Below are 21,115 nucleotides of genomic sequence, written 5' to 3' on the forward strand. Positions count from 1 at the left end.
TTTCAAAGCAGTTATAAGGATTAAATGGGTTATTATTTGAAAAATACTTAGAACGGTGCTATTATTTATTATAAATATTATTAAATAAATGAAAGTATTTCAGATACTCATGAATGGTTTTATATTTATTATTAGTTATCATTTCTATTTTTATGGCTATTACCTTGAATTTCATGGTAATCCAAGCTGATTTTCTTTAGGTAAGATACTGCAGTTAAATCAAATGTTCTCACTGTAGCCTCTGTTCCCAATTGAGTGACATTAAATACTAGAATTGTATCTTCTTCTTTCTGTTGTTTAGTAAATTCCAAAATCACCTAAAAGAATCAGGATAAGTAAATTGAATCATACCTTTTTTCATCATGAGTAGAAGTTTGCTGACACTCCTCTACTACCATATCACTATTTACTATGATTGGAAATTATCATCTTAAATCCTATTATTGAGACTATAAATATATGTGTGTGTGTGTGTGTGTGTACATATATATGTATAAATCATGGTTTAATTTTATATCAATAATTTAGATTTTAAAATTTAGTAAAAATAGAATGTATGGATTCTTCTTTAACATGATTTTCTTAAACCTGTATCTCAAAACAAAAGTCACATTTGGTGCTACATGAAACAGAAACATTTGGTCCTATTTAAGTAAAAAGTAAGACAAAGATGTTCATTATTACACTAATATTCAAATTTATTCTAAAAATAATAGCTAGTAAGTATATTTAGCAGATGAAAAATATAACGTATATGTGGCAATTTTTAAAACATGTAAGTTCTTTGATACTCCATTAAGAGAGTATTTAAATCAGGGCAGGCTTGTTATTGCCTTAATTAATAGAGTGCAGAGGAAGTGATACAATAATGACTTCCAAAAAAGACCACGAAACTCCCATCTGGAAATGTTCACTCTGAGAAGCTAGTCGCCATTTTCAACTACCCTGAGAACGCCATGCTTGGGAGTCAATGAGTAGTTATCAGTCAAGAATCCCAGCTAAGCTTCTAGCCAACAGCTAGTATCAACTACCAGCCTCATGAGTGAGTCACCTCTGAGCCCCTCTGACACTTCAGGTCACAGCAGCATCAGTCAAATATGTAGGCATGTGAAAGACTATATGCAAAATTACTAAGCTAGGCCTTTCCAGAATTCCTAACCTACAATATTGTGTTTGTATGATTTCTAAATGGAATCATAATGTCCTTGGTATCATAATCTCCTTTTTTTTTTCAAATAAAGATATATTGTGAACATCTTTGCATGGCAATGTCTCCTTTTATTATATGATTTTTAATGGCTTTAAAAACATTATAAAAATTTAGGTTGTTCACATTTTTCCAAGTTAGAAGTTTGACAATGACTGATATTACTTGGGTTAAAAGTTAAAAAAATGTTATAGAAATTTTCTAAAGACAATCCGAATTAAGAGTCTTGAGCTTTTCCAGAATAGATTACATATACTTTATATCACTCTTATATCAGCTTTTACAAAATAACATTTCATTTTCATGGAACTGTATGTGTGGATGAGTGGAGGGCAGCTAGGGAAGACAGAGTAGTACATTTTTAAATATACCTAATGTTTGGATCTAGCGTGAGATAGTTTGCAAAAACAGTGATAATATATTTGTTTATAGGCAAAAAATGGGCATACCTCTTTAATTTCAAACTTCAGTAGAAGATTAATGAGCTCCTCATTAGGGGCCTCTGAAACTTTCTTTCGTTCTGATCCTTTCATACTTTTACCCATCTGTGTGTCTCCATCTTCAGCATCAAAATACTCATCATCAGATTCTGAAGGAAGAAGACATTCATTTGACTTAAGAGAATATCCACTGTAAGCTGCACAAAACACTGAAACTTAAATCTCTCAAAAGTAAAATTCACTTATCAGATACAAACTTCATATTCAGAATCAGAAGATAGTTTCAATGTGGGACTTTTTCTAAGTCTCACAAAGTGACTCAATCTAGCCAGTGAAAAGCACAAATAAAATTTAACTGCCCTATTTTTAATTCAATAATGCTGTTTTTCACTTTAAATCATTTAATATTCAATAAAATATTTCCTAGGTATCATCTATCATATATCAGTCTGTACCAGCCACTAAGAACACCAGAGTGACAAGGACAGACATAATCTTTGTCCTTGTGACACCTATATTCTAAGGCAAAATTAAAAGAGATCAGTTATGCCAGAGCTAGACAAAAAGATCAGGTAGTAACTACAGCAAAAGAAAAAAAAGTAGCTTATTTAAAATCTTAAGCATTGTCATTCACGAAAATCCTTTTAATCTAATGAAGGAACTTGGGCTTAAAAAAAAAAAAAAGACTCAAAATCACAGTGTTGGTTAGAGCACAACTAGAACGAAAACCAATAAATTACTATAACACTTTCAAAATTCCTTTACTCTCTGAAAATTTTATCTCTACATACTAATTTATAGGCTTGATTTAATAAAGAACTTATTACTTTCCTTACCTGATTCCACTCCATCTAGCAACAGTGATGTACCAAGTAGTTTTTCTGTCTTATCTGAAATAATGGGAATTGAGGATACCTAGCAAATAATACAAAAATTTTCTTAAAATGCTCATTTAGCAGGATTAAATGTACATAAATGAGACATACTGAAAAAGTAATAAGAGAATAGAAAGATGGAAAGACATGTACTCACACAATATACAACTCTTCCATTGAAATACATTATGCAATCTACTAAATAATGGTTGGCTGAAGTTTATTATTAAGACTACCACCTGCAGTTATAAGGGCAGAACTATGTGCAATCTAGTAGATGAGTCTACTTATCATTGTTGCCATTTAGTTGTTATCTACTACATTAACTGTACAGCTTTTTTACAGGTTCATGGAAAATAATATAAGTATTAGTTGGCTCTCTCAAATTTCATTTAGAAATAAATGAAAATCGATCGTTTATTTTAGGTTGTAAAAATCAATTCCAGTTAGTGTTCTAAAATTTTTAAGTCTAATATATAAGTAAATTTTATACTAATCAATATTTCTAAAATTTCTGTCTAGTTTTATTTAAAACACATTTCATAAATTTGAAAGACATTTTTCCTTTCATTTATGTATTTCTGTTCCCTTTATTCCCTAAAACTGATTTCTACCACCACTCTAAAAGAGCAGTAGTGAAATAAGTTACAATCTTTATTTATTCAATGCTGTAAGCAGTTTGTATAGAATCAACATTAAACCTCAAAAGTGTGTCAAATAAGTGAAACTGGCCCTAAAAAATACTGAAAGGTAAAATAGCTCACAGAAAGATGAAAAAGAACTCACCATAAATACAAATGTAAAGAGACTTAGCACTTTTCTTATATCCATTTACCTGTCTCTCAGGAGACTGTACAGATGATTTCTGTGGCAAGGGTATACTGTTAATCAAACATAGCACATCTTTCATCTTCCGATCCGAAATTCTCACATGCATCAAAGGAAGCCCTCCTGATACTTTAAATCTAAAAATACAATTCAACAGTAAGCTTTCAAGGTCCAGCTCCTCTATATTATAGAGGGGGAAAGGGAATGGAGAAGAGGCTACATTATGGGGTTGAAGTTACCATGGACATGTTTTAATTTAATATCTCGTTTAGTCAACGCTATAAGCAATGGGAAATTCTATGTAAGCCAAGTTTCCAGATAATTTAAATACATCCTTCTTAAACAGCCAACCATTCTTAATTAACTAATTTTTATGAAAACATTTTCAAACATAATTGTCTACTTTGTAAAACCAAACACACTATATGCACTTTAACTTTCCTAGTATCAAAGATTTCTCATTATAAACATCAAATAGTATCTGCCCCCATCACTCTATCCCCTTGCCTTGCTTTATTTCCTCTTGTAGAACTTGTCAACATTTGACATGTCATATGCACACTTGTTTATTTTATGTCTCCTCTGATTACAATGTAAGTTCCATACGGACATCTGTTTTACTCACTGCCTAATCACTGTTATGCCTTCTTCAGTTGCTTACTTTTTGGCAGCTGCGTCTATTCTGCTTCCCTCCTCAACCTAACTGCCTAAGTTTGTCTCAACAGCTTTGTGGCAGCTATTTGCTGCTCATAAAGCTCTTTCAGGTTGTTGCGTATCTTTGACTTCCTAACTAAGCTGCAAACAGCTCAAGCTGACAGATGCCTACCAATAAATGAAGAATTTTTCTGTATCATGCATAAACCACTAATGTTCAAAAGAGTCCAGTTAGCTATTCCTACCTCAAAAGACTGAACTTTCTGCCAAAGTACTCTGTAAATTTAAAAGCACCATAAAAATTTATGATGCTTCTTCATTACCTCTGAAATATTACATAAAATTAAAAGTATTACAAATAGAGGGACTAGATTAACCTTCCCACCTAAAGTAACTAAAAAAGTAGACAAGACATATCAAACAATAATTTCAAAGACACTGGACATGAGTAAACAAAGGACAGCTGAAATACGGGAAGCAAATGAGGAAACATCTACAAATACCCAGCTTATTGACTGAAGAGTTAAAAAATGTGTGGGGTACAGTAAAGCAGTATCTCAAGGAAAATTTACAGCACTAAATGCCTACATTAGAAAAGAAGAAAGGTCTCAAATCAATGGTCTTACCTTCTACCTTAATAATCAACAAAACTGACAAACTTCTAGCTAGACTAACCAAGAAAAGGCATAAATTATGAATATCAGGAGTGAGAGAGAGCATCACTATAGAGTCTACATGTACTAAAACAGTGGAAATATGAACAATTTTATAACAATATACTCAACAACTAAGATAAAATGGACAAATTCCTTCTTTAAAGGACAAAATACTAAAAGAAATCGCTCAAAAAAAAAAAAAAATCAGATACTTTGAATAGCCCTATACCAATCGAGAAATTGAATTAGGTAAAATCCTTCCAAAAAAGAAAACTCCAAGACCAGATGGTTTCACTAGAAGAAATAATACCAATTCCACACGACTTCTTCCAGAAAATTCATTCCATGAGGCCAACATTACCTTGATACTCTGGTACCAAAACAAGTAAATAAAAGCACAGACCAGCATCCCTAATAAGATGTAAAACTTCCTAACAAAATTTTAGCAAACCAAATGCAATATCTTAAAAGAATAATACAGCATTACCAACTGAGGTTTAACCAGTAACGCAAGGTTGGTTTAAAATCCATTAGATAAAAAGTTTCAGTGAAGTACTGACATATACAACATGCATCAATCTCAAATTATGCTAAGAAGCCAAGCAAAGAGTTAAAACTGTGATTCTACTTATATAAAAAATTCTAGGAAATTTTAACAAATCTATAGTGTCAGAAAGCAGATTAGTGTTGTCCAGGGATTGAGGAGGGAGGAGTTAGCAGGTAAGGATGGGAGGGAGAGAATATAAAGGAGCATAAGGACTTTGAGGGATGATGGATATGTTCATTATCTTGACTGTGGTGAAGGTTTCGTAGATATATAAATAAGTTAAAACTTATCAATTTGTATACTTTAAACAGACATACCCTACTGAATGTCAATAATACTTCAATAAAGCTGTTTTTAAGAAGGCAAAATATATTTCATAATTACATAAATTTAAAATTCAGTTGCTACTTTTTATTCCCTTAGATTATTCTCAAGAGTTTATATGAGCTCATAATCAAAAGAACCTCTCATTTTTTTGATATTTTATTTTACTGATATTAAACCTTGGATTTGATGCATTCAAAAACAGAGATAATCAACTTTTATAGAATGTAAAAGTCTAAATACTTCTGAAATAAGAGAGGTGATATATAATTGAAATAAACATTTTCTTAAAAATGTATTTCTGCTATAAAACTATCATTTTTTTCTGTCCTTCAGAAAATTAGCTTTGCTTTCTTAAAATCCAATAACTGATACAGATATATTTCACCTTTTTGATTTATAATATAAAGAAAACTCATACATTACCGGGCCATTCTAATGTCTTTTTCTACCATTGCTTTGGCCAATTCAACATGAAAATCCATGGGTTGCAAAATATGGATAGTTGATGGATGCTGAAATCGACACTTTTTCCAGTTTTCCTCTTAAAAAAAACAACTTTTAATTAAACAACTAGTTTTTCTTTATTAAATAATTATTTTTAGATCAGATATGGAAAAGTACTCTAATATATTAGAAAATAGTTAATAAACATATTCAATGAATATCAACTTTTACTTCTTTCAGCATACAAGTTAAATAACCAATATTGTTTTTAATACAGATTGACAGGATTCAAAGACTGTGATGTACAAATAATTTTAAATATTTATTTGGAGAATGTTTATATAACATCTCGCATTTTTACGCAAACAGGAAAAAACTCAGGCATGTGTTACCTCGATAACAGAATTAGAGATCGGGGTGGGTTGTTGAAGTGAAAAAATGAAAATAGAAAAAAATAACAGAAAAAAAGAGGTTTTTGGGGTTCCTAAGTGCAAGTGGTTTAGCACACAATTCTAAAGCAAAAATCACTTTTATCAAGCAAGATTTTATGACGAAAAAAGTGTAATAATCGTTTTCCTTCAAATAAGAAGGTCCCTAAAACAGACTTAGCAATGACTAACAGAATCCTACACAGATTTTAACTAATGGCAATGACTGAACACCATTTATCACTTATAATTCCAGAAATTTTTATTGAGTACATACAAATGGCAATTTTAATGGTCTGTGTAGGTACTTCACTTTAAGGCATTAATAGGCTCCATATATAAAAAATCTATATATTTATATATTTACATTTTAATAAAACTCATCACTCCTGCTAGAGTACACATTCTGTACAGAGATTATGTCTTTTCCTCCAGCAACCTACTATAAAGTGATATACTCAAGAATAGAAGCAAATATTGCTTCTAGAAACTAAACAAGGATAGAAAATCAGCACTCTACTTAAGCAGTAAAAACAAGAAAGTTTCTGGAAAATAATTAAATTAATTACTTTTATGGTTTTAAGACTAATCCACACTTCTCAGATATTTACAAAGGTAGAAGATGTAATACTACTGAAATAACAACTAGGCTAATATAGTAAAATATTTAAAAATGAAGGCAGTAAGGGAAAACAATACAGAAACATCTCAAAACACTACGACAGAGGAACGTGAGCCAACTGCAACTTCTATTTTGTATTCTGGGAAGTTTCACAGTCACATTACAAAAAAAAAAAATAGATAATAACTGGACTTAGATTAAAATGGTGATAAGTACCTTAAGAAAAATAGCCAAATTTTAAATCTCTATTTGTAACTGTGACAAGGATTTGCACTGATAGGCACCTGTTTAGCTTTCTTAAGTGACCAACGGGATATGTGTTCCAATGTCATCAGGTTTGACATACATGCACACACACGCATATTCACCAAAGCTCCTTGACATAATTTCGGGTCCTAAAAGCTGAGCAACATATTACCTGCTCTTGCAAAAAGTAGCTGCACATTTTTTATTTCAACATCAAACTTATCATATGCTTTATCCATGATTTCCTCCAGAGATGAATTATTAGTCTTCTGCAAACCTTGATCTTTACTGTTAAGCTAAAATGGAGAAAAAATTTTTCAATTTTTTAACAGTAAAGTACATACATCAACATACTTCAGTTGTGTCTTCTTAAAACCTAACTGAAATGAAGACATTGCCCTTAATGAATTCACATATTGCTTGATTTTCAGATAACTATTTGTAAATATTTTATTAGGAATGTAATATTTCAGCCCATATCTCTATTATGTTTTGGCAATATGTTACAGCACATCTGCATTAACAAGGAGATTAGCCACACAGCCGCCTATCTCAAAAAACCTGTCTACACATCCAAATCTTTCTGGTTCTCAGGAGTTATTGCCATTTATGGCTCCCTATCCTAAAATCTTTACTATGAAAGAGCAAGTTTTAGTCCTTCTTCTCCCCACTACATCGCTAGGATAATTAGTCCATTAGAATCTAGCCCTCATCTCAATACTTCCTTTTTCCTCTTCCCAAAGAAAGCGAAAATCAATTCAGGACTGTATTTTCTGGAATCTTCACCTTTTTTCAGAGGCTTAGATTTCTACAGATTCATCATCCAAAACCTTAAGAGTTCTCTTACTCTACTTAGTTGCTGACAACAGTTTAACAAACACATATTCATTTCCTATTGTCAAAATATGTAAATGAACAAATAACATTGTGTAATTAAACTCTGAAAGCTATGAGTGCTTGAAAACTAGAAATGCTTCTCTTCAATTAGGAAAAGACAGCAAAAATCTGGTCCTCAATCTTGAATCAAATGCCATTACAAAAAATTTAGTGTTTTTCTTTGTGTGTGTGTTTTTTTAAGAGCCATAAAACATATATAAAATAATCTGAGGGCTTGACAAAATGCTAAGAAGAAATAAATCTAGGTTTAAATAAATTTTAGGGGAAAAAAAACAAACTATCACATAGCTAGCTACCAAGCTGAGCAAAAATGGGCAGACAAATGCTTATACACCTACCTGAAATGTACCAAAATCCAAAATGAGAAGATCTGACTTTTTGTGGTAGAAACCTGTCTGTGGAACTATTAGATAAGATGGTTTCAGATTTATCTTTAAATCAAGGACTTTACGAGTTTCGATAATATGTGTAAGTCCTGAAAGAAGGAAAAGAAATAATGAAAGATCAGAGAGTCAAGTTGAAATATATAATCATATTATTACCGAGAATAAGAACATCACTTTAAAAGTATTATGAAAGAACGTGAGTTCTCACAGATTACATTTTCAATTCAGCATGTAAAGTGAAATGGCATATGGTAAATGAGAAGTGATCAATCATATCATTGCACAGTACAGTAATCTCAGCAGAGCCAGTAGTTTATCCAGAGATAGAAGAATTCATTATTTCTTTAGTTAAGCAACCAGATAAAGTAGTTGGTTTCAGTTCACAGGCCATGTTGTATAAAATTAAGTATCTTATGTATCACATGATATGGTGAATAGGTTCTTAAGAACTGAGACAGGAATGTTTTCCACCTCAAGCTATCTCTGAGACACAGGTAATGTAATGAGACACAGGTAAAGTAATGGCAGACAGAACCATCTATGCTCCATATCATTCTCTTTCTCACCAGCTATAATTTGGTTTTGCGTAAGCCATGTACACACAATTCGACACCACTATATAATATTGCCTGAATTTAAAATAAAGAAAAAAAAAGCAGCCTATACTATTTTAAATACAATATTTACATAAGAATAGAAAAACTTTTGAGAGTTTAGTCGATGCTTAGGCAGACAGGCCAATTCTTTACCTGTAGCTGTTCTCTCTTTAATTTCTTCCAGCTTCATCAATGTAGCTGATGTTATTTGCTCAAGATCTAATCCCTTATTTGATTGAAAGAATTCAACCACTGCATTAATTGTTTTCTATAAAATAATTTAAAATGTAAATGTTATACATAGTACTTTTTACCATAAATTTTAAACTTTAAGCTTAATTTTAAATAACTGAGCTTAGAACTTATGAGGTACCGCCAAAGATATTCTACCCTACTGCATCTACTTCCAGAGTGAAAGAGAACTTGAAAAAAGGAATAGCCCAGGTAAGCTTGCTAAAGAGGCAACAAACGTGTGCATATCAGTAAAGTAATCTTATGTTCTATGGTGTCATGTTGATGTAGCAATGGATATTATTTATAGTTCTGGCCTCCAATTAGCCAGAAGGTAAAACTCTACTTCTTTATACTAAAGTTAAATTCCCCTACACTTTGGAGTTTAGAGAGGAAATTAGAATGCTATTGAGTCCTTACTTACCTTCAAAACAAACTTAAAAAAACAGATATTTTGCAAGATGGAATGAGTTCTGGAGATTAGATGTCAACAACATGCATGTACTTAACACCACTGAACCACACACTTAAAAATGTCTAAGATGGTAAATGTGTATTTTACTACAACTTAAATTTTTTTTTTTTAATCAGAAAATATAATGAGTTCTGGAGCCTTTATACAAGGACTCCTACCCACACGTGAATCCACTTCTAAACTGTAAACTAAAATTAAGTCAGGGATCACACCAGGGTGAAGTCAATTCACAAGTGATGGAATAAGTAGTGACCCATGCCCATCCCGCTTGCTAGCTTGAGATGAGATAAAGAGAGTCTGAATAAAAGATAAAGCTATAGATAAAGAACTTGAGCTAGCCTTTTCAAGAGTATCTAAATGCTGATTTTTTTTCTTGTGGGAACAATATTCAAAATTCTTTCAATTACTTCTTAAGCTCTTGGAACTGGTTCCAAACATTGAGGAGGAAGGGAGAATAAGCAAAAACAAACTACAGTAGGAAGTCAGTGTGTAATGACTGGGAGTAGCTGGTACAGTAAACATATACTTTTTTAACAGTATATTAGACTTTTTAAAATTTGACATAAGCATAAATATAAATACATCTTACAGCAGAAAAAAATCTGTAGCATATAAAAAAATCAAAATTAATTGCTAAACATGTACAGCTTTTAAAACAAGAAAAGTGTTAGTAAACTGGATTGCTAAGTAAATAAATGTGAAATATAAAAGAGAAAAAATAAGAAAACCATTATCAGATGTACAAGAGACGTTTAATAAAAATTCACTTTTTCTTTGCACTTACAGCATCATAGATGACCTCCACAGGCTGAGACTGGACGATCAGAGTCTGGTCAGCAGTGCTATTCTCTGGATTGGTTTCAAATTCAATTTTAAGCAAGGATGATGCAGTATCACCAATTGAAGCCACAAGTGATGGTACAGTATCCTGCTGTCTCAGACCTGTTATATACCAGTGTTCCAATTTTGCTTCAACTCTATGATTCAGTGGGGAAAAAAAGAAGTAATATAAATTAAGATCCTCTGTAATATAATGGTTTAAAATACATATTTTCCTTAAAAAAAAAAAAAACAAAACAAACAACTCTATTGAGAACTAGGAACACGCCCATTATCCAGAGTTGAAGTCCAAACTTCTCAACCTAGTATTTAATTACCTGCAGTCTAGTGTTTCGATTTTTTTTTTTTTTTAATTTTGGTTTGGCTTTTGTTCTCATCTATATGAAAAACCAACTTTGGCCAACTCCAGAACATTGCAGAAGTTCTGATTACGATGGTATGAATACCTCATCCCTGCTTCTCCTAGTCCTTTCCATTCAGTCTAGCATAAGCCGCAATTCTCCTAGACCAAGTTTTCCTCTTGCACAACTGAGCCTGTGTAGCATTAACTAGAAGGTATTTAATTTTACAGCACCTTCTCATTTATGAGCTAATATATTATACAGGTCTTAAATTATTAAATTTTTGAGTATCTTCTTATCAACTACAGCATAAACTTCTTGAAAGCAGACACTTGTTCTTATGGCCTTCACAGTATTAAATCTATAAATTAAACAGTATCCAATAAATAACTATAAAAGAAAGAAAAAAGGGTAAAACTAATGATGAGCTTTTCACATAACTTCATAACAAAACAAACTCAAATATAAAAAGACTATCTTGATACATACACAAAAAAATTAAGAGAAGAACTACTATTAATCTTTTTTTTTCTGCGAAGTAACACTATATTTTCGGGGACTAAAGTTATACAAAGAAATAAAATGGAAATAAGTTTTAAAAAACTTACTTAAGTGCTTGTGCTCCTGGTCGCTGAGATACCTGGGTGCCCAAACCAATTATTTGAATTTTTAGTATTTCTGGAATATTTGTGTTTTCCCTTATTGTAATGGAGGTGCTTACTAACTTCAGTGTCATTATATGAGCAACATACTAAAGAAAAAAATGAATAAAAATCGTTAAAAGTTTAAATAATTATTGCTTTCTTTAGTATTTTTTTCTTATTTAAATTTGTTGAATTGGAGTGATCTAAAAAACAATACGGTAGATTTCTGTATCAATATGCTCACTGTAAAAAAATGATTTTGCTTGCTTAAACAGGGCCTTTACTAAATCCAAAATTAATTTCTCTTAGTTTTAAAAGTCATAAAAACAAAAATTGATAAAATATTTTGTGGCATAACAATTTAAGTCAGCAGCTTTCACTAAAGCAGACCAATCCTTGGGCTCAAAAAACTGGACAAAATATAATGAACATATATGCTTGATGGCTTTGGAGAGTTAATAAGACATTGAGAAGAAAAAAAATCCTGACCCAAAAATTGATGTCAAGACTAGAAGTAGGATAGAGAACTAGGGAGATTATGCTTATTAAACCACACAGGAAGAAAGGAAGAGAAGAAAGGAACAAATTATCTACAAAACAGTTGGAAAACAATCAACAAAATGGTAAGAGTAAGTCCTTACTTATCAATAATTAGTTTGAATGTAGATGGACTAAAATCTCCAATCAAAAGACAAATGGCAGAATGATAAAATTTTTTAGAGAATAAAAGAATTTTGAAAGTGTTATTGTAATTTAAGAAGAGAAAACGAGACTCACTTTAGCTTTAAGGCCGCACACAGACTACAAGTGAAGGTATAGAAAAATATATTTCAAACAAACAGTAACAACAACACCACCAATGAACAGGAATAGCTATACTTATATCAGAAAATATAGACTGTAAGTTATAAATGGTCCAAAGAGATAACGAAGGTCATTATAAGGATAAAGGGGTCAATCTGTCAGGAAAATGTAACAATTGTAAATACTTATGAACTTACTGAAGCACTACAGTAACAGAACTAAAAGGAGAAATAAACAGTAATACAGTATTAGTTGGGGACGTAAAGAGCCCACCCTCGAAAACAGACAGATCATCCAGACGGATCACTAAGAAAACAATGGATGTGCACAAAGGTATAGGTCAAAAGAACCCAACTGACATACACAGAACATTCCTCCCAAAAGCAGAAGAATAAACATTCTTCTCAAGCCCACATGGAACATTTTTTAGACTATATAATATGTTAGGCCACGAAACGAGTCTCAAAAAAATTCAAGAGTAAAATACAAATTATGTACAATATGTTTTCCAAGCAAAATGGAATGAAACTAGAAATCAACCACAGGATGGAAAGCTATAAAATTCACAGATAGGTGGATTTTAAAACAATACTCCCAAACAACCAATGGATCAAAAAAAGAGAAAGAGAAATAAAAAAATGTTGTAAGACAAACAAAAATGAAAACACAACATATCAAAACATATGGGATGCAGCAAAAGTTCAAAGAGGAAAATTTATAGTGATAAAAGCCTAGAGCAAGGAAAAAGAAAGATCTCAAACAAAAACCATAACTTCATTCTAGTTTAAGGAACTAGAAAAAGAGGAACAAACTATGCCCAAAGGTAGAAGAAAAAAGAAAATAATAAAGATTAAAACAGAAATAAATGAAATAGAGAATAGGAAAACAAGATAAAAACAATTAACAAAACCAAAAGTTGGTACTTTGAAAACATAAACAAAACTGACAAACCTTGAGCTAGACTAAACAAGGAAAAAAAGAAAGAAAACTCATATAAATAAAATTTAAAAATGAAAGAAGAGGCATTACAACTGATATCACAAGAAACTATTATGGACAACCAATCCACCAACAAATTAGACAACCTAGAAACATACATTCTACCAGGACTGAATCATGAAGAAATAGAAATTCTGAGTAGACCAGTAATAAGTAAGGAGATTCAATGAGTAATCAAAAGCCTCCCGACAAAGAAAAGCCCATGACTAGATGCATTCACTGGTGAATTCTATCAAATATTTAAAGAAGAATTTATCCCAATTCTTCTCACAGTCTTCCCAAAAAACTGAGTTGGAGGGAACACTCTCAAACTCATTTTACAAGACTAGCATTATGTTGATTCCAAAGCCAGAAAAGGACACTACCAGAAATGCAAACTACAGGCCAATAACACTGATGAACATAAATGAAAAAATTTTCAGTAATATTTCAGCAAACCAAAGTCAGCGGCTCATTAAAAGGATTATACACAATAATTGAGATTCATCTCTGGGATGCAAAGATGGTTCCATATGTGCAAATCAGTAAATGTAATATATCATATGAATAAAATGAAAGATAGAAATCACATGATCATCTCAGTAGATGCAGAAAAAAGCAACTGTCAAAATATAGCATCCATTCATAATAAAAACTCTCTCAATAAATTGAATATACAAGAAATGTACCTTAACATAATAACTGTCATATCTGACAAGCCCAAAGTTAACATCATACTCCATGGTGAAAGATTGAAAGGTTTTCCTCTAAGATCAGGAAAAAGACAAGGGTGCCCATTTTCACCACTTCTATTCAACATAACTTTGGAAGTGATAGCCAGAGCAATGAGGTAAGAAAAAGAAACAAAAGGCATCCAAATTAGAAAGAAAGAAGTAAAAATGTCTCTGCTTACATATGATGTGATCTTACATATAAAATATACTAGACATCACCAAAAGTTAAAATTAATGAACAAATTCAGTAGTTACAGGATGCAAAAAAATCAATATACAAAAATCAGTTGTGTTTCTATTCACTAAAATGAATTAAGAAAGAAAACAATCCCATTTACAATAGCATCAAAAATAATAAAATGCTCAGGAATAAATTTAACCAAGAAGGTAAAAGATCTATACACTGAAACTAAAAGACACGCATGAAAAAATTAAAAACAAAAATAAATGGAAAGCCATCCTGTGTTCATGGCTTGAAAGAATTTAATATTGTTAAAATTTCCATACTACCCAACATAATCTATAGATTCAATGCAATCCCTATCAAGATTCCAATGGTATTTTTTATGGAAATTAAAAAAACAATCCCCATATCTGCATAGAACCACAAAAGACCCCAAATAGCCAAAGCAATCTAGAGAAAGAAGCTGGAGGCATTGCACTTCCTGATTTCAAACTATATTACAAAGATATAGTAATAAAAACAGTATGGTCCTGAAATAAAAACAGATACACAGACCAATGAAACACAATCAAGAGCCCAGGAATAAACCCATGCATATACAGTCAAGGGGAACCAAGAATACCCAATGGAGAAAAGATAGTCTCTTCAATATATGTGTTAAAAAAAAAAATTGGATATTCACATGCAAAAAAATGAAACTGGACCCCTAGCTTATACCACTCACAAAAATTATCTTGAATTAACTAAAGCCTTCAATGTAATACCTGCAACCACAAAGCTCCTAGAAGAAAACAGAGAAAAAGCTCTTTGACACTGGTCTTGGTAATGATATTATGAATATGATAGTGCGAGCACAAGCAACAAAAGCAAAAATAAACAGATGGGACTACATCAAATGAAGAAGATTCTGCACAGCAAAAAAAAAGGGGGGGGGAAGGGAATGAACAAAATAAAAAGGCAACCTACAAAATGGGAAAAAATACCTGCAGACCACATTTGTGATGAGGGGTTAATATACAAAATATATATTTAAAAAAATTTGTGCAACTCAATAGCAAAAAAAAAAAAAAAAAAAATCCAATTAAAAATAAGCAAAGGACCTGAATAGACATTTTTCCAAAGAGGATATTTAAATAGCCAACAGGTACATGAAAAAATATTCAACATCACTAATCATAAGAGAAATGCAAATCAAAACCACAGTGAGGTCTCACCTCACACCTATCAGAATGTCAGAATGGCTATTATCAAAAAGACAAGAGATGACAAGGCAAAGATGTGAATAAAACAGAACTTTTGTACGCTGCTGGTGGGAATGTAAACTGGTATAGTCACTTTAGAAAACAGTATTGAGGTTCCTCAAAAAAATGAAAAGTAGAACTTCCATATGATCCAGCAATTCCACTTCTGGGTATATATTTGAAAGAAATGAAATCACTATCTCAAAGAAGTATGTGTACCCCTAAGTTCACTGCAGCACTATTTGCAATAGCTAAGACCTGGAAACAACCTAAGTGTCCACTGACAGATGAACAGAAAGAAAATGTGAAATATTCTTGCCATTTGCAACAACATGGGTGAAACTTGAGGTAATTATGCTAAGTGAAATAAGTCAAAGAAAGAAAGACAAATACCATATGATCTCACGTATATACAAACTAAAAAGACCAGACCCATCAAAACAGAGAACAGATTGGTGGCTCCCAGGGTGGGGAGCAGGGTATGGAGGTAATAGGTAAAGGTAGTCAAAGGGTACAAAATTCCAGTTATAAGATGAATAATTTCTGTGGATGCAATGTAATGTAATGCATATGTAAAGAGTTCCTACAAACCAATAAAAAAAGACAATCCAATAATGAACAAACTATACTTCACAAAAAAGGATATCTAAGGACCTATAACTATGTGAAAAAGTGAAAAACTTCTTTACTCATCCAGGGTTCACAAATTAAAACCACAATGAAATATCACTATATACTCGCCATTTAGAATGGCTAAATTTAAAAGATTAATAATGCCAAGAGTTACTTAATAATGCCAAGGATACGGAGCAATAAGAATCCTCAAGTACTACTGATGGAAATACTTCCACACTGTAAAATCGTGCAGCAGAATCTATTAAAGTTAAATATATCTATGTCCTATGACACAGCAATTCCACTAACAATATAATTAGCAGAATATATCACATATGCCCACGAAAAGACATCTACAAAAAATTAATAGTAGTATAACAACCAAAAAATAGAAACACCACAAATGCCCATCAACAAAAGTATGAATAAATAAGTTGTGGTATCTTCAAACGAAAATACACAGAAATCAAAATGAGCAAAATACATGCAGTGAAAGAACAGGGATAAATCTCACAACTATGCCACATCTACAGCAAGATCTGGATCTTAACCTTGATGATTACATAGCTGTTCCTTTGGTTTTGCTCACTCTTTTTTTTATTTATAAGTCACATTTCACAATAAAAAAAATTTTTTAAGACAAAAGTTTCAAAAGATTCAATTTTATTTTATAATAAGTACTTTTTATCAGGTTATTTTTAAATTTACTAAAGCAACTAAGTCTAAAGTTGGAGAGAGTTTTAATTGCTAAGGTCTGACTAAAACATTTAACATACAATAGTAAAGCAGAAAGAAATAACATCTCTTTATTACTTTAAAAATCAATAACTTGTTAACCCAATTCAAGATATACAGTAAAAGGAAACAAAATACCTCTTAGACCACCTAAATAATTACCTGCTTGGGTAAAGTTAGGTTATGGGTACTCTCACTATAACCAATAGCCGTGAAGAGTTTATCTTTTTCCTCTGGAGTCATAAGGTCATCAATAGCTACAATGAAAAGACAATATTTTAAGAAATCAACTTCTTCAGTTTTACAGATACAATTGAAAAATCAAACCAAACTAACAAGTGCTCTAAAATCAATATATATAAATGCTAAAGTAAAAGAAGCTAGGCAATTCCCTCCACTATACTACTTGAACTAGTTAAAACAAACATAATGTATGTGCTTGTTTAGGTCAAGAAAAAGCAAAGACACCATTAAGGGAATTCAGGGTCTCATACATGGATTTTAGAAATGCCAAAGTGTTTTAAAAATTAAGTGAAACTTCTAATTAAATATCCATGCAAAGTAACAATGATGAATACTAAATGTGGCAATTTCTGAATTTCAACTTTTTAAATTTCACGAATAATTTTTTTCAAAAAAATCCAAGTTTCATTTTAATTTGATAAACACAGGAATGTGCCAGCTTAATGTATTTACCTATGTTTACTACGCTGAGCTACTTTTATTTCAAAAGTATTATGTAATAAAATTGAATTAACTGGATAAAATACAGTATTGTCTTATCATGTACAATAAATTATCTCACTTGGGACTTACTTTCAGGAATCAAAGATTCTTCATCTTTTTTCTTAGACTCCTTCTTACCCCAAAATCCACTAAACCAACCTCCACGTTTTTCACCTGTGTCGGTAGACTTTTTCCTTAATTTTTGCCCAGACCGAATCACCTAAAAAAAAAAAGTCAAAAAAATGTAATTAAAGAGTATATGCCCTCTTCACTTTTAGGTGTAGTCAGGTAAGAGCAATGATTAAAAAATTTTCAACACTAATTAGGTTAAAAACAGTCAAGAAAACCTTTCCTTCTGAAATGACCCTCAATGTGATGTGGTTAATGTAGTCTCACAATTAACAGAATTTACTTACAACACCAACTGACAGAATTTTGCTGCATTTTGTCAAGAATATAGCTGAGGGTTCAAGCGAAATTTTTCTGAGTAACATCTTCCAAATTGTTAAAGAGCCACTAAGACTGAAAGGAAGATGCTTCCACATTCAAGGTATGTTTAAAACAATCCTATTTCAGAATTCATGTACATCACTGGCTTGCTAATGATGGACATGTTGCAGGGGTGGAATATAAATAAAACTAGATAGTCCTCAACTTTCACTATATCCTCTTTTCTCAAAAAATCCTGCGTGATTTATGCTGCCCCTTGCCTTTGTCGACTTTTCAGTGAAATATAGATGAATAACCAAAAAGTTGAAAACATAATAAAGAGAATAAAAAGAATAATTTAGAATCTATCTTATTCCCTGAATAAGTAAACTTTAATAATTTTACCACTTAAAATTTAAGATATTTTAAATTGGTGCTGAATTGGTAACATATTGCAAGCCTCTGTGTGTACCAAAAAAAAAATGAAATAATCCAAAATGAAAGTTAAAAGTTGAATTCTATAGTAAAGAAAATAAGCTTGATAACTCAGTTTAAACTAAGTTAAATAAATTTTCTTTAATCTATAGACATAAAGAAATAATAATAAATCTGCCCACAAAACTATTAGTTATATCTCAGTTGTAACCATCTTTTGTCAAATTTATGAATATATGTTCAGTAGTCAGAAATGTAATAGGTAAAAAAAATATATATATATATATATGATTGGTTTATATTTTATATGAAATAACATTTAAATTTATTCTCTAGGCACAGAAGATTAGCGTGCTTTTTTATTTTTCATGATAAGTAGAACTTAGATGATTTAATGTCTCTATAACTCAATTTCCTGATATAAACTGAAGATAATTGTCCATTTCTCAGAATTGACAGTACCAGCAAATTACACCAAGAAAATGTTAGCTACTATTTTCATCATTAAACTTTCTACTTAAAAATTCTTATGAATACAAAGCTTCAGCAAAAGCAAATCAATTCTTAGCCACCAATATTTTGAGTTTATTTCAGACAGGCACACTATTGTTCATCCGTGTGCTGCTGTGTTCACCTGTAGTCTTGAGATACTTTTTAAATGGAACTAACACCCATCATGTCCTATAATTATAGAAGTTGTAAGGGCTGAAGGGTTAAGGAGAAGAGGCACTTAAAATAAGAAATGAAGTAAGAAATAATAAAAATTTGAAAGTGGTTTCAAAAAATGTCAAAGGTAGTATTTGGATACAGGCTATATAGTTCAACAGTAGATATGAATCTTTAAGACAAAGAAACCATGCAACCTGTGAAAAGGGCTCTACCTTTCAAAAATGGTAGTGATGAAAGAGCACTATTACACCATTAGTAACTTAGCGACTAGGGTAGTTAGCATTTGAGAATGTAAAGACTAAATATGGGAAACACGTAAAATTTCTGTCACGAGGCCTAGATGAGTGAATACATTCAAGCCCCATTTGAATTTGGAAACTGAAAGGAAATGACAAATGGGCGATAGTGGATAGCGTAGCTCAGTGGCAGTCATTGCTGCACTCAAGAATTATCATAAAGTTAAAAAACAAAAACAAACCAAAAACAATGCCCAAGCCCTACCACACACCAATTAAGTCAAATCTTGACGGAGTGAACTCCAGGCATCAGTATATTTTTAATTCCCTAGGTGAGTCTAATGTGCAGCCAGGATTTGGAACCACTGAGGTGACTATAAAAGAGGTCATCAAGCAGGGAGTTTCACTACTTGAACAGTTCCACAAGTAGATGGAACAGCTCTTTGGAAAAGACACCCAATTACATGTATATCATCTGGGCTTGTAAGCTTTAAAGAGACTCCTAAAAATTATTTTAGGGAAAATTAAACCAGAGGCTGAAAGTTCAAACCACTCTCAGTTACTTAACTTAATAGATGGATTTATGAACCATTCTTATAATATAAATCTAAATACAGGTATAGTCATAGAGTATTTGAGTATTTTATTTAAATATTTTTAACTAAACTGTAAAAAGGGCTGGCATTAAATATTTTTAAATTGTTACCATATTTTTTTATCACCTATAAAAATTTTTATGATAATAGATAACATACATGCTTTTAAAGTTTCAGGGAAAAAAAACACTTTAATTTGAAAAATAAATTTAGTCATTAGGGAATTAACAATGTTGAGACATTAAAAATAATGTAGTGACCAACTCCAACATTCAACTTGGCCTGCTGCCATATTGCTACTTAAATTTCTAAAAATAACTTAAAAAAAATAAAGATAAAGCCATTATCAGGACTGAAATCTTGATAAAAGGTGTGCTCAGTATGTCACTGTCAAGGAATTTCAAAATAACCTGAAAAACTTAGAAAGACCTAATAAAAAGACAAATGAAATAATTAGAAAGAACTAATAGAGAAAAGGCAGAAATTAATTAGAAAGCACGCAAATAAAAATACTAATTTCAAACAGTGATAAAGGCTATGAAGAAAATAAAGTCAAAAATAAAAAATTGAAAAAACTTTCCAATATGCTGACAGTTATCATTTTTAAAATACATCTGAAAATGAGAGCTGACACAGAACTATATACACACATCATATCAATGCCTAATTCTTGGTTTTACATATGTCAGATGTTACCACTGAGGGAACTAAGTGAAGGGTACACAGAATCTCTGTAAACTACATTTGTAACTTCCAGTGACTCTGTAATTAATTCAAAATAAAGAATACATACGCAACCAAAAATTAATAAATTAAAAAATATATAAAACCTAATATGAAGAAGGATGCAGAACTCTCTCTTTTTTCCTAAATACCCTCTCTGCCTTACTTCCTTCACTGTCCAGCTAAGAGTCCATGGTAAATAATTTCAGCCAATCTTCTGCTTATATTTTAAGCGCTAGCCCTGTGGACTTTCCCTTATAATGAAAAAACATCAATCTTGGATGAATATAATTCTCTTCATGTACATCCATCCTTCTTCGTCCACA

At 31.5% G+C, this 21,115-nt stretch overlaps 1 protein-coding gene across 4 annotated transcripts in view; it reads right to left on the reverse strand.

The window, feature by feature from the left end:
* Positions 1-21,115, reverse strand: part of VPS13C (vacuolar protein sorting 13 homolog C) — a 149,910-nt gene that overhangs the window by 85,205 nt on the left and 43,590 nt on the right. For all 4 annotated transcript variants that reach the window (XM_016126854.2, XM_016126853.2, XM_016126856.2 and 1 more), the window contains 12 exons: positions 17,792-17,921; positions 17,138-17,232; positions 11,649-11,791; positions 10,644-10,836; positions 9,307-9,421; positions 8,510-8,646; positions 7,447-7,570; positions 5,958-6,075; positions 3,358-3,487; positions 2,484-2,562; positions 1,657-1,796; positions 164-317 (listed from right to left, as the gene is read on the reverse strand). In XM_016126854.2, the coding sequence (XP_015982340.2) occupies positions 164-317; positions 1,657-1,796; positions 2,484-2,562; positions 3,358-3,487; positions 5,958-6,075; positions 7,447-7,570; positions 8,510-8,646; positions 9,307-9,421; positions 10,644-10,836; positions 11,649-11,791; positions 17,138-17,232; positions 17,792-17,921 (1,558 nt within the window). The remainder of the gene's footprint in view (positions 1-163; positions 318-1,656; positions 1,797-2,483; positions 2,563-3,357; positions 3,488-5,957; positions 6,076-7,446; positions 7,571-8,509; positions 8,647-9,306; positions 9,422-10,643; positions 10,837-11,648; positions 11,792-17,137; positions 17,233-17,791; positions 17,922-21,115) is intronic.

The sequence above is a fragment of the Rousettus aegyptiacus genome, unplaced genomic scaffold (genome assembly GCF_014176215.1).
Source record: "Rousettus aegyptiacus isolate mRouAeg1 unplaced genomic scaffold, mRouAeg1.p scaffold_m13_p_3, whole genome shotgun sequence".
NCBI lineage: Eukaryota > Metazoa > Chordata > Mammalia > Chiroptera > Pteropodidae > Rousettus > Rousettus aegyptiacus.